Here is an 18,874-nt window from a genome sequence, read left to right as displayed (position 1 = left end):
TTTGATGTCTTGATTATTCATATATTCTTTTGAATTGTCGTTTTCATTTACATCCACAAAAAACAACAATGCTTCCACGAACGACTGGTATTTCACAGTTTGTCAAGTACATTGTGCAACATGCTAAGATATGCATTCAAAGTAGGAATGCAACAAATACCTTCATTAAGTATTCATTAGTGTGCTATTCTAGTCACCTTGGCTATTCAGTTTCTTCATCCTGCTATGTAAGGCAAGCTTACGTAATATATTGCTTTGAAATCTGCCTATCATGATGAAAGAAATGAAAGGTCATTTGACCAAAATTGCCCATGAAGTAACTACGAACTGGTCTATTTTAGAATTCCAACCCCAAGTTTTCTCCATTCTTTAAAGTAGTTCAGGGACTTCTTGAGCCATGATAAGCTGATAACATTAGAACCTCTTCAATAAACCAGAAAACAGAGATGAACCAATACTAGAAGGTGCCCAAATAAAGGGGGTTGGACATACCGTACATTCGTTACAATATTACCCAACATTATATCCATTGCTTCTTACCCACAAATATCATATTCTCCCAATGAATGTTCACACCAACAACTAAACCGAAGTTAGTTTGAGCAAATCAAACTGATTCACGCTTCCCTACCAACGACTTGAATAAAATGGCCGTGGTGGAAAAGGTAGTACTAGCAGGAAAAATGTATTATTGTGATTTTATTAAATGAATTGTGATATTATTAAATGTATTATTGTGATCGTTTTTGTATGACTTATCTTTTTACAGAGCTGTTTCCGTGGTGTGGTATAGTGTTCAACACACAGACATTGAACATCAGCAATGATTACACAAAATACGACAACATCAGTAAGTACATCTATTTATTTATTTCATTTCCAGGCAAGAAATCATGACAGCAATAGAAACATTACAAAAGAAATGTAAAAAAATTGAGCACCAGCCAATGCCTGGGGATCACCTAAAAGAATTGAAAATTCTGTCGAGGGGTTCTTCACATTGTCATCAATAATATCCCTACAATATTCGCAGAATTCTTCTGATGTATGTTGTTAATGTTGGCTACCTTGTCAAAATTCCTGTCTGCAGGGAACCTGCGAATGGATTTCCATATCCAATGCTCAAATTTCATTATATACAAAATAATTGGGAAGGCAGGAGAGTCGTGATAAAAAGACATGCGAATCCTGTATAGTTACAGACTGTTGACCAAAACCTTAATGTAACTGAAAAGTGTTTGTTATTGTGTAGGAATTAATTTAGACGTTTTTAAGGGAGGTTTCTGGTTTGTTGCATCCTGACGAAAGTTTCTTTTCTTTTCTTTCTGACAGGTATCAGATATACTTTGACAATGAACAAAGACGCAGCTCTACATAACATGCGCACCAAGCTCATCTGGTTAGTCGATCCTCATGATCATTTGAAATATTAATCTCAATACTTGAATTAAAAAGTCTGACACGCAAAAATATATAAATGAGTTTATTAAGCACTTAAAACATTCATTTGATTAAAAAAAAAATAGTCTGAAGTTGTATTACATGTATTTCAATATTTTTCAAATTTCATTTCTACAGGTCTTTAAAAGCCAAGAATGTGAGCATATTCATGGATCCACTGGTAATTAATCTCACTCAATTTTGTTCTAACAAATTTTATAAGATGATAATAACTTAAAGTCATTTTCTTTATCTGTATTTTTGTCTCACATACCAGAGTGAGACTGTAGGCGCCGCTTTTCCGACGACGGCGGCGTCAACACCAAATCTTAACCAATGGTTAAGTTTTTGAAATTACAGCGTAACTTAGAAAGTATATGGACCTAGTTCATGAAACTTGGCCATAAGGTTAATCAAGTATTACTGAACATCCTGCCCGAGGTTCAGGTCGCATGACCAAGGTCAAAGGTCATTTAGGGCCGCTGAACTTACGCCATTTTGGGGTATTTGTTGAATTACCATCATAACTTTGAAAGGTTATGGATATGATTCATGAAACTTGGACATAAGAGTAATCAAGTATCAGTAAATATCCTGTGCGAGTTTCATGTCACATGACTAAGGTCAAAGGTCATTTAGGGTCAATGTACGTAATATTGTAGTATATGAATGGCATGTTTTGTGAATCATTATTTTATAGTATTCAAAGTCAGCACAATCATGTAATGCAGGTGAGACTAACAGAGGTGATCCACTTGTTAGATATATCTGTAGTTCTATTGTATATTAACATATTCAATGAATCATAACTGAAAAATTACTTGTAATCAGAAACTAAGTCAGTGGTTTGATTTTTTTTTTTTTTACAATTGAGTAAAAAGCAAACTGAATCACTCCTGATATAAATGATTTTGGGTGTGCAGGTGGACCACTATAACCTGGGTTTCCCCATACTATATGAATACTGCACTGTCTTCTTAACGGTTGTGACTTTATTTTACAATAGAGCCTCCACTTAACATCCCCTCTGAGGAACAGAATGCTTTCCCATCTAACATAGCCTGCATCTATATAGGTGTGGCACTGTAATACACAGGCTTCAGTTATCCGCCCTTGGTTGTATTAAACATTGATCTATTTATTGAAAGGCACACACTTTACTGACTGAGCCATCTCACCTTTATAGACAATGTGTACTTATGATTATATTGCTAAATTTTCTTTCAGATTAACTCTTTCCGGACGATAGTGGTCAACGTCTACCATCTACTCCTACTGCTGGGTTATCGCTTTCATTCTTACTACCACTGCCTCGCAAACTGCATCCAGAAAAACACACGCCCTCTACAGTTCTACAGTAAGACAGTCCTCTCTGTATTTGTGTTGGGGAAATTCAATCAAATGTGTATGTCCGACCATTCTCCATATTTACACTGATGGTTCTAGAGACCCGGTGCACGGCAATGCCTCTGCTTGTTTTTACGTGCCTGCTATGCGGGTAATCCAATGTAAAAGAATGCAAAATTTTACTTCATCGTATGGATCGGAATTGGTCGCCATTGTCTTGGCACTGCATTTGTACCTCGAGCAGGCTTGTCAGGATAACGTACTAATACAGGGCAGGAGAGGTGGTCTTGCATGATTTCCTAAGAATTTTTCTTTCCTTTCCTTTTGCTTTTCGAACTGATATCGATTGAACAAAGAAATTATTATATATGGGAAAAAAAAGGAAAGCAAATTTACAAGGCAACAATAGTCAAAACTGACTAGTTTGCCTATTCAAAATAACAACAACAACAACATTCATATTCAGTGGTGCTAAAAGGTTAGTGAACCTCAACAGAAACTGCACTCCTTCATGCTGAGTGTTGAATGTAGACAATAACACTACAATCTCGGCAATCCCAGAGAAACAAACTTTATTGAATGTAATATTTTATCACCTGACTTTGCAATTGAATTAATAAAAGATGCTAAACTTGAATACTTCCATTTTTTGGCGGGGTTCACTAATTTTTTACCACTACTGTATGTTGGACCTTTCTGAAATGATTGGTGTTTGTTTGATATGGCATATGAACGGTTCTACTGCTCTCAAATTGCTATTACTAAAGCAGTTCAGAAAAATTGGGAGGCAGGGGTACATACAGGGTTGAGTATTTTATTGCTTTGTCCATGAATAACTATATTTTCAAAATTTACATTTTATCTTGATCAATCTCAGTTTTGTACGTTTGGTGCGTTTATAGACATGTCAACTGTTCCCTTTTTAGAGTATTTTTTCCTCTGTTTTGCTATGAATACACCAATACTTTTTTGTATGATTTGTTGTTTTTTTTTTCAATCATGGAGTATGTATTGTACACAGCATGTGACACTAACACTTGTCTGACTGTCCCAGACCGGTATACATCACTTGTCGGGCCAATAACTTGTTGCATGAAAAGAACAAGTAAAAACTTGCCTACAAGCACATGTTTAAAAGGGTGAATTATCAAGTAGTGTCATTTCATGTGTTTTTTCACCGATCTCACTACAACAGGCTGGTGATTGTTATATTGAGACAAATTTTTAAAGATACTCTTTTTGCCCAAAAATACTTTTTTTCCTTCAAAGAATACTTTTTTTTGTAGAAGGTTGGCAGGTCCGGTTTACACCAGTGGCTCTGTACTAGTAATCATATTTTAACTTGATGTATTACACAATATTACCTCCTGTATGTTTGAATTTCATTCTCTAATCAAATTTTTTTAAATGAATATTTATAGTTTTAAATGGTGGAAGTAAGAATTTGTACATTCTCAGTCAAGAATCCAAGTCTGAATTTAATTTCATCCTACCATTTTCAGATATGTGGGCATCATGTGTTCGGATATTTCATGATTACGTCATCTCTAAGCTGCGCAGAGACAATCGGGAGGATGCCGAGACGACCTTCCCTCTGACAATTAATACTGTCAATTGGTAAGATACAGAAGGGATGCTCAGAGAGGCGCTCGGAAGACAGTGAACCCCATCAAAAAATGAGCATAATTATATAAAGTGTCCAAATTCTGCCATGTTTTAGATATTTAATTGTGAAGTTAGATTATAAATATTACATTCGATAAAGAGTAATCTCTTGGCTCGCCGAACATTGTAGTATTGTTGTCTACTCTCAGCATGATAGAGTGCATTTTGTGGTGGATTTCAATTACTTTTGAGCACGACTGTATATTATTGGTTTAATCAAATGTACTCTAGCTCTGTGCTTGGAACCCAAGATCTACTAGAACAGAGTTCTCCCTGTGCAATATCTATGACATTCCTGGTATATGAGTTAATACTATCTGTATGATAAAGTGTAGGGACCGACTCAGACATGTATCTTCACACTGGTATTCTTGGAAATTGAGTGCTAAAATAAAAGTGACACTTTTTATGATGAAAACGCACAATGGATGTTTGTCCAGTTCAGCAAACTTCATTGGCTATCTTTTGTAGGCTAGGCCTTGGTCAGAGTGGACGGAATACCGGAATCCATGTGCGGGTTTCGGTTTCGCAATTTCAATAAAACAATGTAATACATAACAAATAGTATAATATTTTCTGCAGATATAATCACCATGATTGAAAATCCTTGGGTAGCTTTTTTTATTTTATTTAGATTTAAAAAAAGAATTGCTTGTCTTGAAAATGAAAGTTTACAGTATTTATACACCACAGACTGCTACAAAAGTAAGCATTTTAGTAATGGGAAAGAATCTCTTCACTGTTTTAATGATTATTTGTATGATATTTTGATTTGCTAGGATTGGATTGAAGGCCTTTGAGACCAAACTGAGTCAGCACAGAGGATCATACCATCCCATCATCAAACTGGTTAAAACACACAGACGGAAGGCAGCTCAAAAAATGGTAAGTGTTCAAACCTGAACAATAGATGATAGATCCAGATGAAGACCTTGAATAAAAATTCTGGAAATACAGCTTATTATGCAATGTTTTACTAATTACCTATATGCTTCTTTGAGCCTATCTCAGAGTATTATGACCAGCATTCCACTCAATGAGTTTGTCAGTTGCCCAAAGGAGTCAATTGATAATTAGTGTAATATGGTATAAAGTGAGTTGTGTTTCAAATGTTTTTATTTGAAGTCTTCATATCAAGCTTTTTGGATATATTCATCTATCTCAAAGTTGCTTCAAGATGTTGGTGTCAAGCCTCATTGAAAAGTTCTGTGAGATATCATCAGAGGGATAGACAATTTTTCCTCCTTTTTCCTTTGGCCATGTCCTGTGGCTGCTCCCCCCCCCCCCCTTCTCTTTAATTCACTCAAAAGACTTTGGGTCTCACTGGCCTAAAACGTATCCCATTGTGTGTTAAACTGGCACTTAAAGATGTCATAAAAATGAAGGATGAAATTCAGGGGTCGAATGTTTACTAACATGTGAAAAGGGTCCCTCGACCAGCTCATTTGTTTTAATAAATCGGCATATATGAAGATATCTCCTGAGGAATCAAATTCATTACCTGAAAACAGTAAAATAGCTCTAACCCGTCTGCCAGTCAAATTATAGTTCCAAAGTAGGTGACATTTCTTCTCATTTTGGGAAAAGGAAGTTCAGTAGTTACCCTCCCCAGATTCAGTGTTAGATGGACAATCATATTCATACACTTTGTGAGTCAGCTATATCAGAACAATAAAAAAACAATGAATGGGGTTGGCTCAAATGAATATGCTGCACTCGATCGACCCAGGTGAGGTGAATGGGTACCAAGCAGGCGTAATTCCTTGCATGCACTGAGCGCCGGTGATGGTAGCTCGAGCTAAAGCCAAGGTAATAATAGCAGTGCTTTGTATCCTCAGACAAAAAGCGCTTTATAAATACAGCTATTATTATTATATTTGCCATCCATCCAAACCTTTGCATTTTGGGGCCCAGAAAAGGATGATGTGATAGTTAAAGATTTATTTGTATAATTATTTTGAGGGAGATTGATTTTCTGGTATATTTTCACATAAGATAAACTTGCGACCACAAGGTATAATTCTATGTCTTTTTTTTGTGTTTGCCTATTTGTAGGGGAAGGCCATGTTGGGTGTTATAGAAGATATGACAAACCCTGATCTTCCAGTAGACTTCAAGAAGATGAGGAGATGATGGTTCCTATTGCTCTTTTGTATTGCTGATACATGAAGATTAGTTGAGTTATCAACTTCGCTGTGCATGTCATGACTGTTTGCCGTAACCGATGCTGCACCTACTATGCTAAACACCTCATGACTGAAGGCTACTTATTCTGTTCTTCCAGAAACTTCATGAGGATGAGAAGACGATGGTTCCTATTGCTCCTTCATGTGGCTGAAACTGGTGATGGTTGATGGTGCCGTTGACAGTGCTTAATGCTTTGACTTTAATAAAATACTGGGTCAAATACTTGAAAATTCTGGCGTAGGTGTTGAATTTAATACAGGCCTTGGTGTTTTGTTTGGTTGGGTAATTCACTCAGACAGGATGCTGAAATTATGTTAGCATAGTAGTCAATTGTACTTGTGCTTGGAGAATCCTCTCTTTTTTTCGACTGAGAGCTCAAAGTTAGATTATGAAAGTCATTATTGAAAGATTCATTCTTTTTACTTCATTCTAACTTTCAGCTTCAGAAGGTTGGCAACCATAAGTGTTATATCAAATATTGAAAAATATATTATTATTTATTTTATGTTTGACACCAAAATGAGAAAAAAATGAGACTGGAACACTATTTGGAGTCAGATTTTTCAGGGTAACGCAATAATCACTCTTGGGGCTTAGCGCCCTCGCTTGTCATATGCATTATAGTTAGATATAGAACATGTGGTTCATCATTATGATGAGGAAATTTCTCTGTGTTTGAATTATTTGGATAATTCACAAGTTATAGCATTGTATCACAAAAAGTACAACAAAGGAGGCCAAAATATATTTATGGTTCTTTAAGAAAGAAGTTTGTATCTTTAGTTGAAATAAATAGTGGGCATATCAACCACATTATGAGATAATACAATCACATTATTTTTGCTATGTAGGGGATGCATGAATTTTATTTTGGGCCATTCTTGGTCATGTGTGTGACCATATTTACAGATCTCAAAATTTTAGAGATTTTTAAAAGGTTATATCAATAATATGTCAAGTCGGCTATCATTTGGAAATATTTCCTACTGTGTCGATATGCAGGGTCACGTGTGTGGCAATTTTCTTAGCTAATTATTTATCGAATTAACACTTATAATGGATCCATATTTGGCGAGATTCTAGCTTTTGAGATAAAAAATAATGCTAATACCTGACATTTGAGGGAATTCCGTGCTTATTTTGCTCATTTCTCAGGAAAGCGTATTTTCTTCCAGAGCCATTGGGCACATATTTTTCATTCATTCATACAAACACCACAACTGGTATTTAAAATAATTTTTCATTTTTTCTCAATTACCATGATGGGTGTTGTACCTTTTGGAACCAACACATTTCACATATTTCTACCTTTGTCTATGTAATCTCTATCTCACTGTCTCCATATTGTTCATTTCCCCTTTTCTTGTGCATGTCACAAATGGAGGTGATTTTTCATAATAATTTTCCCAATATTTCTCACACTCGCTTCCCTCTGTCTCTATCTCACCATCATAATTCTGTGAGCATCGTGGGCTCGAATCCTAATCATGGCGTGTTTACCTTCAGCAAGAAATTTATCCGCACTGTGCTGCACTCTACCCAGGTGAGGTGAATGGGTACCCGGCATGATTAATTCCTTGCATGCACTGAGCGCCGGTGATGGTAGCTCGAGCTTAAGCGGTGTAATAATAGCAGCGCTTTGTATCCTCAGGCAAAAGGCGCTTTATGAATACAGCTATTATTACTATCATTTACAAAAATTTCTACAATTTCCATTCAGTGTTATACTTGTAATGCTGCAATCTTATGGAAGAAAACAAGGAGAAAAATTCCTGCTGCATGTCTATGTGAATAAAACAGTCAAAAAGTCAGATACTTGTAAAATGTTTGATTTTTTAGTGTCTTTATTTCACCAAAAGATTACAATAGTGTACACTCTTTGCTTGTGACAAGATATGAGCATAATACATTCACAAACAATCATACATATCAAATATAGCATGATACAATTCATAAGTTACAATTCAATATTCTTGATTTAAAATAAGATGCAACATTATCACAAAGAAATTAATTTCATGAATGTTAGAATTTGTATTACACATGAATGTGAGATGTTAGGATCCGTATGTCGTTCTAAATTCAAAATTCATCGTAATCTCCCATGTGTAACACAATATTTGCCACTTGGAAGTGCTAAGTGAATACATAAACATACATGTAATGTACGTGAACATTTATGGATTCATTTTTTACTATTATTTCTCAATGGTTATTAACTTGATATAAGCAGCCTTAAACAATAAAAAGCTGAAATAACATTGATGTCAAAGTTAGAGCACTTGTATGTTAAATTGGCAGGAAAAAAGTGTTTTTCATTGGATATCTCAGTCATTTTGGTGATATCATAACATTCAACATATCACCTTTGTGCCGTGCCTGGATATAAACAATTCTGTTTGTCGGTTCACAACTGTTTTTAAATAATATAACCTGCATTACCTGTTAAGTTCTAATACATTGTGAGTTTGCCAACCTAACCAAAACTATGCAGTTTATTTTCATCCTGAATAATCACAATTCACATGAGGGAATGTTTATAAGCATGTGGCTAGGCTTCATTTTGATTATAATATAAATCTGCACGTTTTCTCCAAATTTTTTGAAGGTCAACAGTCTAAAATTCATGGAAATCACAGTGAAAAAAAGATGTCACTTATATAATATCGCTTTTTTTGGACTGAACAAGAAGTGATGTACAAAAAAACACCAGCAGCAGCCACGAAATGATAGCCCTTTATATAGCTTTGTATTGTCAAGTTAAACCTTGTAATGCATGCAGAAAAAAATAACCCTTAAGCAGATTTAATCAGATATTGGAACTCAACTTACAGAAAGCGGATATCTTACTCCTGTCCTGTACAGTTCAGGCATGTATAATTTCTTCTACAAATAAAAAAAATATTTGGGCTAATGGACGAATCAGACAATAATACTTCTATAACTGGCAGGATTATTAAACAGGATAGCGCGGACATCTCCATGCTATCCTAGATAAGTCTCAATATCGCCAAATGTATGTTACAAAAAGAAAATAGGACCAGCCTGCTCGATAAAATGACATAAGAAATTAACTCTACCCTTTCTACGACACCAGTAGATTACGATAATACTAAACTACATCTATCTACACACATGTCTACTAAACAAAATAATAAAGAGAGTTACAATTGTGAGTTGCACTAAATCTTTTGCATAATTAACATCAATTTGTTCCATAATGTCATGTTCTGTAAGGCAATATAAGAAATAAATCATGGCTAATAAAAGTGAGATAAGATACCCAATTACACAACCAAGTGAATAAATACATTTCTTTTTGCAAGTCTTTGACCAAATTGATTTTAAATATGCATCGATAATCATGTATTCCCGGAGGACGAGTTTGATAAAAACAATATAACTTGGGTATTCCTTCCTGGAAGTATCAATCAAAACATGGACTTCTTCTTAGTTCCCTTTGAACCTTAATATTGTGTTGCAAAAGATGCAAAAAAGAGCCAGTGTTTGTTTAAATACCAACCAACCACCCCCCCCCCCCCCCCCCGGTGAGTTTCAAATTGAATCGAATGTCATGTTCTAATATAAATGTAATACAGAGAAGTACAGAAGTCATTATTCCCTATGGGTATCCAGCCCCATGAATATAACTAAAAAAAAATGTCAGATTCCTAATACAACTAAATATATAAACATAAAACAAAATTAGGATACAAAAACAGAAGTTAGTATTGTAATGCCATAAATTAACATCAAATAATACACTATATTCCAATAAGAGCTACCATTCTTCAGGGTTGAGAGATATATAAAATAAACAAAAAACAATGTCTTTCCAGTTTATTCATGAAGTGAGAACAATAAATAGTATACCATGGGTATCAGAGTCTCAACTAAATGCCACACGTGTGTGAGTTACTATTGATGAATGAAGTCAACAACAAAATGCCAGTATAATGGAATGAAATAGAGTTTTATACTCTTCATACATGTAGATAGTTGGAATATTCTGTTGACAAAATATTACTGTGAGATATGTATTTTAGCAATAATGTGTTTACGTTAGGGGCAATTCCATAAAATATGTATATCCAACCCCCTATATGTGGGAACTTCATGAAATTTCTGTCTCTGATTCCTAGTTCTTTTGACAGTCTGTAATGTTCTCAAAGGACCATGACTTGGTCAGTTTATGAAGTGAAGTAAGACTTGACAAAAATGGGGGTCAGACGTACAAAAAGGTTGATTTTTCTATGGAATTGCCGTTAGAGAAACATATTCATTATTTTTCTAAACTAATCCAAAAATTATCATATGGTTCATCTATAATATCCTGAAATGAACATCTGCAGTAATATCCCTGATGGAAGGAATAGGAGAAGATTGAACAGGAGGAGGAGGAAGAAGACAAGAAGAATTAAAAGGAGGGGAAGAAGAATAGAACTCATAAATCCAACTATGAAGCCATCTTGATATGGAATGAAGTAATTCTTTTGATTTGCCTACATCTTTTGCACACAACTACAATGCACTATACCCTACTTACATTACACAAATAATAAATATGTCAGTAGGAAATATAGATAAACAAATACATAAAATCAAAACAGACGTAAAAAGGCAATTGCACGTCACTTGCCTTCCTCATTGCAAAAGCATGCCTGACATTGCAACATGGAAATTATATAAGGATAGTACATAATTATAGCTAATCAGTATACATGAGATACCTATTGTATCTCGTGTTCATTTCTAACATGTCATGTACTCTGTGTTGATCTACACTGTGTAAAGGTATATTAACTATCATTTGCTATACATGTGTCTCAAATGTGATAAAATTGGGTTTTTAAATAATGTAACTGCAAAAAAAAAGAGTGTAAAATGTTTATACAGTGCAAATGGAATGCGCCAAAGTAGAATATTCTGTGGAATATTTGATGCATCCTTCAATATTTTCATTTTCTTTTGACTGGAATTTATTTGAAATCATGGAATGCAAAACAGGGAGGGATAATAATAATTATAGTGAAAGGCCTTCACTTGCATCATGATATAAATCTTTGAAATATTACTTTCCAAGTCATTCTCTTATAATGGGTGTAAATCTATGCATTTGTCATGAAACAGTATGATAATCCAAGTCTCTGTCCTAGCCTAAGTGTCATTAGGTATGACATATTTGAATGCCAATTTCAATAATCTTCTCCTGCTGTCCTAAACAATAAAAATTGCATTTCAGTTAATCCATTTAGTCACAACTGTGCAATATTCATCATCAGAAACCAGATGTATTGGTGATTTGAATGTGTTAAGAACAAATAAAACACATTCATTGAGTATAGATTAATCACGCAACTTTCTTACATATTTTTCTGAATGCCACATGAACAAGATGTGTCTGTTTTTTTTTTATCAACAATGTGTTTCTCTCACAGTATTTACAAATATATATTGCTCTGTATATACATGTTACAAATCAAAACACAGACAACATCTTTTCATCAAGTGCACTCTATATGCACCATTGGATAAATTGCATTCAAGTCAGAAACAAAGACTATCTGAGATTTGCTGATTGCCTCAGCTGCAATCCAACATTATGTTGACAGTAATATCTTGTCTGTGACATGTTGGTTCAAGAATGGAATAATTTTCAACATATTTAGACTTTCATAATTGCATTATGTCAAGTACATTTATACATGGGTGTGACTCTGGAGTGGTGTGACAAAAATAGATGAGGGAAAAAATTTGTGGGGGTGAAAACGTGCAGTGTAAACCTCTCGACAAATGTTTTCTTTCCCTATTTGCTCCTCAAGGGTAACATACATGATTTTGATCACAGAAATATTACCATCGTTGTTTTGTAAATCTATGTACACACACTTGAACATTGCAGTTTCACTGCTGTGAAAAGAAAACCTTATTTGACTTAAAATCAGATCATGTTTTCTGAAGTACTACATGTAATTCTCTCTCAAGCTAACAATCTTGTCTTATACACCAATATATTTGGGAGGGTGCTCTCAGAAGCCAGTCATTGTAATAATTTATGATCTACATATAGAAATAGTGAATAGCAGGCTCTGTTATTAACTGACCAATACCATCAGGGTCCGTTCACTTATTCTACCAGTGAGAAAAACAACTATTGTTTTCAATAGAAGAGATTCAAAGAGTTTTTACCCCTTGAAACTAGAATAAGTGTCAATCTTCGCCAGCACAGAATACATCCTAGAATATCTTCTGATCAGGTGGAAGAAGACATGATCAAATCGATTACTGATTATGTCAATACCTAAAGGTTTAATGCATGGATCACATCGATTAAAAGTTATTGTGGTCAAGTGATCCAAGAGTCCCAACACCATATATTTCCATCGTGATCATCAGCTAACATCGTGCTGTTCTCATTGGCTGTACAACATTACTTAGAAACCATCATTGTCCTTGAACATAGGATAACTCCATTGTAGAGATGACAGACTTTTACAGAAATCCAGAAAGCACCATTGTATCTTGGTAGTAGCTTCATCCAGTGCTTCTACAATAGATGTGCAACATGCTCAATATTCTTGAAGGTCTGGACGACTACATTGCTCACAGCATCGACAATCAGTCACTGTGAATCTTTCAGTACATCTGGTTACTGGAAAAGCCACTAGCACCAAGTCTCTCATTGTTTCTCATCAGAGGCATAAAGTCCTTGACAAGCTATATTGTTCCTTGACAAGTCATCGTTCTATTCTACAGAGCTGTCGACGTCTCTTCGAAACCCGATGCCCCTTTCGACGTGCCATCCTCACCATCCCCACCATGCTTTTTCTTGACAATGTTCCGCTTCCATGTCGGCATGGAGCGTAGCTTTGCATCCCGTTCTTCCTTGTTCTTATCAACAGAAGCCTCCGCTTCCTCTTCTTTCTTCTTCTCCTTCTCTATCACGAGTTTACGCTTCCATTCCGGCACACCCTTCCATTTTGATTGCTCCTCTTCTTGCTTTCTTCTCTCCTCTTCTTCCTTAGCCTGCAAATAAATGGCAGAAAAGAAAGAGGAAAATGGATAAGTAAAACCAATGATATATCTATTATTAATCATTCATTTCCCCTATATTTAATCTGATTATTAATTGCCGATATGGTGCATGTATATGGTATCTTCTAATGTGATATCTAGTTGTATTCCTTATAAAGCCGAAGTACACTTGTGAGTTTACAATCTGGTTTCCCATGACACAAAGGTTAGCAATTAATTGTACACTTGATTTTCATGATTAATTGCACGTTGTAGTCAATGCAATTAATCATAAAAAAATGTTTATGATGATAGCTAAGCTATGTGTTGTGTGCCCCTCATGCAAATATTCTCTCCCTAATAACACTGTGGCAGCGGTGGGAAATAAACCAATGCCTATCGAAGATGTTGTTTCTTGGTTTTGCTACAACCACTGCTCAATCCCTTAAATTGATGAACACCAAACAGGGTAGCAGCAACTTCCATCTTTAAACACCTTTTTAGTTTGACCTGGCTGGGACACTTGAACTGCAGACCTCCCGGTTATGGGACAAACGCTTCACCAAATGACCCAACACACCAGTTGGCTCAGCTTTTTGAATGGCTTAAGCATTTGACTCACAAAGACTTACCATGGCATCTTTGAGTTTCTTGTCCACCATGGCTTTCTTCCAAGCTGGCATATTATCATAGCCCTCTGGTAGCTGCACCGGTAGTGACACAGGCAGTGACGGCGTAGACACCTTCCTAGTCCTCTCCCCCACTGCAGAGACGGACGTCGGTGAGAGTGGTCTCGTTTCTACAGGCATTGAGATTCTCTTACTGTAGTCCTGTCTCTTGGGTGAACTCTTGGGAGAGACTTTCTGCGCCGTTGGTGGTGGTGCTACAGGTGCCTTCTGTGGTGGTGATGGTGGTGTGAAGCTCTTCTGTGGTGCTGCAGGAGCAATGGGTGGTGCAGGGGGTGCCATTGTGGGTGATGCTGGTATACCCTTTGCTGGTTTAGGCATTACCATAGGAGTTGGTTTGGGTGACTTTGGTGTTGTGGGAGGTGGTCCACTGTTATTGTTTGGTGATAGGCGGTAGGCGTTTGACTGGGCCGAGTTGTTACCATTCTGGTGCTGCGGTGGGGATGGTTGCTGAGGAGGTGATGGCGTTTCTGATCTGGTGCCATTTGTCTTGGTTGACTTCAGCTGGAACTGGTTGACACCATTGTCAGTCTCATCTGTTAATTGAACACATTGATTTCAATTCAAGGATTACCACTTATATTCATTGAATAATAATACACCATACAAGGCATTAGTAAGAATTACTAGCAAGAGGTACCTTTGAAAAAGTTCTAATATGCCTCAGAGGGCATATGGGAGATAGTGGTGTAGATCCTTGTTATTTTATAAACCTTAGGCCTGTATTCTGAACTCAAATTAAATCAAACATCGGTTTCAAATTGTGATTAAACTATGAAGCCCTCATGAAATCCTATGAAATCCCTCACAGTATACACCCAATTTATTGACTCGTTTGACACTCAAATTGTCCATAATTGTCAAGGAATGATAAGTATTTGTCTTCACTGTGAAAGCAACAGGAAACAAAATAGTAAACATAAGAGATATACAATATAAACAGAATTTATAGCTCCCCATAATTTTAGCACAAAGTTAGACCATGGTTTAAGTTAAACCTGGCTTCAGAATACGGCCATAGGGTTTAATTTCATAAACCATAGGTTTTAATCTTCATCTCAACATCATGACTGGTCTATAGGGCCAGTCATTAGTACCATTCATTTCTCAATAGCTGAAGTAAATAAATGGTTGCAGAATACATTTCAGCCAATCATTTGACCAGGATCCATATCACCATTGTATACTTAAGTCTATTCAGTCTATATAATATGTATAATAAAAGAATATGCTTTTACCAGTCATTACCATCATCACCATCATTACCATCATACAATATATTGGAGAGCAGCCCACACTAGACATCAACAAAATTAGACCCCAAAAAAATATCAGGTCATCTTTGGACATGCTTTGTCAAATCTTGATTGAGAGGTGAAGTTGTATCTTTCTTGCATTTTGTAATGTAAATGTTGCCTTAGTTGAAGCTTACTGATGAAAAGGGAAATCACAGGGCTAAATTATGATAGGCCAAGCAAGTCATATCTTTCGCATTTTGCAATGCAAATGTTGCTTGAATTGAAGCTTCCTTATGGAAGAGAAATCAGTAGGCTAAATTATGATAGGCCAATTCGTATCTTTCTCGCATTTTGCAATGTAAATGTTGCCTTAATTGAAACTTACTGATGAAAAGTGAAATCAGTAGGCTATATTATGATACGCCAAGTCATATCTTTCTCGCATTTTGCATTGTAAATGTTGCCTTAATTGAAGCTTACTTATGAAAAGAGAAATCAGTGGGCTAAATCATGGAAAAGAAAAAAGAACTAACCTTTAATCTCCGGTGAAGGTGGTTTGCTCTGCTTGGGGGTGGGGCGTAACCTACCAGAGAAGTTTTGGAGCTCAGCCATTAGGTTATCCATGGGGCCCTCGTTGGAAACTGACTTCTTCTTTTCTGTAAATCAAAGCAGACAGGAAATACAAATTAACTCAATCAATTTGTTAAACATTCATTTAATGTTGATGTTATGTTCATGTATAGTACTCAGAAGTTATAAAACCTACTTTTGCTGTTTTTCTGCTTTTTGATTTATTTTTAGCACATTCTCTTACTCAATTTCTATCCCTCTCTTTTGCTCTTTCTCAATCTCTCTCTCTCTCTCTCTCTCCATCTCTTTCTGAAAATATATCGTTGGATGAGGAAAACATGTTTGTAAACATTTACTTATAACTCAACAGCAGTAATTAATCTTACCTTCGTAAAAGAGAGACAAACTTTATTAAGCATGAATTACTGAGAGTAAAAGAATAATAAGTGCAGTACATGAAAAGGACAACAGTTGTATAATAAAAAAAACACTTGTGTTCAATGGGTTAATACCACTATAAGTTTGCATGTTTAAATGTGTTAGTACATACATTAGCTAGGGACATTTGAAAAACTACTTCTCATCTCAAAGTCCATTTACATGGCATCACAAAGATTTGTTTGTTGTTAGTTCACAAAGTTGTTAGTAAAATGTGGTGATTGAAATGATATTTAAAATACCCAAACTAGTTAGTGATACTTGTTGATTCAGAAGCATTTTCCAATGAAAAATCTACATTGAAGCTTTGAAACATGCAATCAATACCAAGTCTATTTTAGGACCACAAGTCATTAATAAATCTTATAATTAATTGCAAAATTAACATGGATCGCTGATCTTATTCTTACACAGAAAGTAAAAAATTATTTCCACCGGTCAACACTGATTTATTGTATGTATAATTTTCCGATGAAAAATCTACATTGAAGCTTTGAAACATGTAATCAATACCAAGTCTATTTTAGGACCACCAGTCATTAATAAATCTTATAATTACTTGCAAAATTAACATGGATCGCTGATCTTATTCTTACACAGAAAGTAAACAATTATTTCCACCGGTCAACACTGATTTATTGTATGTATTTTTTATAAATCAATTTACAAATGAAAAATCCTGTAACAGCTCTTCATCAAGATTACATGCATGTTGACCAGTCAGATCCATCATATTTTCATTTTATTATTTGTTTAATGTCCGCCCAGATTTGCTTTCTTCTTCACACAATACTATACTTTTTAGTCACATGTTAAGGCTAGTGCAACATTCATGTATTGTGCATGAATGATACATAGAATGGATTTAGGGACTGACAGACAGCAATAATGGGACAATTGCCAGAAAACATGAGCAACATCTATTACTCCATTCAATACCACATGCTACAAATAGATTGGTAGATAAACATAGTAACATACAATTGGCACAGGTGTGGAGTGTGTGGGATTGTGAGTGTGTGTGTGCATGTGAGGTAGGAAAGGGGTGAATAAAACATTAACAAACTTGAAATTTAGAAATATCAAAGTAAACATGTAAAGTATACAGACTACCTGTATCTCATATAATCTAAATAGTGTATTTAAATTCATATTACTGCAATTATACTCCTACATGCCATGCCTGCATAAAACATTTCCTCAATGTTTAAAACCTGTCTCAAGTTTTGGGAAGATTGATAAAGAAAATTATGATTGTTAGACATTTATTAAAATGTCTAATGAATATTATCTAATTTTTCATTGGTTGATTCTCTGTGAAAGTTTGAATGTAGAAGATATGTCAGATAAAGAATCCTTCAGACATGTAGAAGGTGAATAATATGGAAGCAGATTTTTTTTTCAGATTGTCAAAAACTCATGGTAAATATTAAAATTGACAAACATGAAAAATATTAAAAGATAGGATGCATATCACACAAGACATGCAATTTGGGGTCTAAACTGTAATATTTTTCAAAATATCAGTCATTTACATTTACACTTGCAGAAACACTTCAAAAGAATCAATACAGGTTTATCATAGTGTACTCTTCATTCTCATCTTCATTAATTCAATAGATGAGATTGAAAAATGCATGGGAATTCAAATTTATCATACACCTGCAAATTATTACATGGGATAATTTCTTAAATGAATTTTAATTTATACAATGAAATATCCCTTTAATTGGGGCATGACTTGCAAACATGAGCCAGCTATAAGGCTGTCCTTAGTTTTTTTTTTTCTTATTTTAGATTGAATGAGTCAGGATTATGTTGGCTATTATGCTACTTGTATCATCTGTGAGGTCGAAAGAAAGGAAGGAAGGGCTACATTAAAGGACAGCTGTTAAATATAAAAACAATACAGACAAAAGTGAACAGAGTATCCTATCAGTCTTCTAGAATACAACCAGCTTTCCAAAATATTGTACACAAGCTAACATGGACAGATGATAGTATATTCTATCTGCCTTTAAGAATACAACATGAATTTCCCACTATTTATTTATTCATTCAATGTCATAACTTTCTGTCTGTTGGTGGCCAATAAGAGGTTAAAAAAAAACCTTTCCATGTGAATAATTATCGAAGCATTTCATTAATTACTGAGTGAAAGTATTGATCAAAACTATTCATGAAACATTCCCCACTTATGCCATAATAAGAAGTGCAATGTTTAAAAAAATATCATTAAAAAAGTTTTATAATGTATCAATTTGAAAGCAACTTACGTCAATCCCATGT

General features: G+C 35.1%; 2 protein-coding genes across 10 annotated transcripts in view; one reads left to right on the top strand and one right to left on the bottom strand.

Annotated features, from left to right (window-relative positions):
• LOC121429790 (telomerase reverse transcriptase-like) overlaps window positions 1–7,809 on the top strand; it is a 40,970-nt gene extending 33,161 nt beyond the window's left edge. For 2 of the 3 annotated variants that reach the window (XM_041627022.1, XM_041627021.1), the window contains 7 exons: window positions 770–850; window positions 1,333–1,399; window positions 1,579–1,621; window positions 2,668–2,797; window positions 4,290–4,404; window positions 5,232–5,337; window positions 6,508–7,809. In XM_041627022.1, coding sequence (XP_041482956.1) covers window positions 770–850; window positions 1,333–1,399; window positions 1,579–1,621; window positions 2,668–2,797; window positions 4,290–4,404; window positions 5,232–5,337; window positions 6,508–6,585 — 620 coding nt within the window. In that variant the 3' untranslated portion in view covers window positions 6,586–7,809. Of the gene's footprint in view, window positions 1–769; window positions 851–1,332; window positions 1,400–1,578; window positions 1,622–2,667; window positions 2,798–4,289; window positions 4,405–5,231; window positions 5,338–6,507 lie in introns of those variants that run through there. The other variant, XM_041627023.1, reaches the window with a different exon arrangement.
• Window positions 7,810–11,145: 3,336 nt separating this feature from the next.
• LOC121429499 (unconventional myosin-XVI-like) overlaps window positions 11,146–18,874 on the bottom strand; it is a 149,218-nt gene continuing 141,489 nt past the window's right edge. For all 7 annotated transcript variants that reach the window (XM_041626551.1, XM_041626547.1, XM_041626553.1 and 4 more), the window contains 3 exons: window positions 16,111–16,233; window positions 14,286–14,875; window positions 11,146–13,665 (listed from right to left, as the gene is read on the bottom strand). In XM_041626551.1, the coding sequence (XP_041482485.1) occupies window positions 13,390–13,665; window positions 14,286–14,875; window positions 16,111–16,233 (989 nt within the window). In that variant the 3' untranslated portion in view covers window positions 11,146–13,389. The remainder of the gene's footprint in view (window positions 13,666–14,285; window positions 14,876–16,110; window positions 16,234–18,874) is intronic.

This window comes from Lytechinus variegatus, chromosome 16 (genome assembly GCF_018143015.1).
Source record: "Lytechinus variegatus isolate NC3 chromosome 16, Lvar_3.0, whole genome shotgun sequence".
NCBI classification, from domain to species: domain Eukaryota; kingdom Metazoa; phylum Echinodermata; class Echinoidea; order Temnopleuroida; family Toxopneustidae; genus Lytechinus; species Lytechinus variegatus.
The sequence above is the reverse complement of the archived record's forward strand: the minus strand, read 5'-3'. Positions and strand labels throughout refer to the sequence as shown.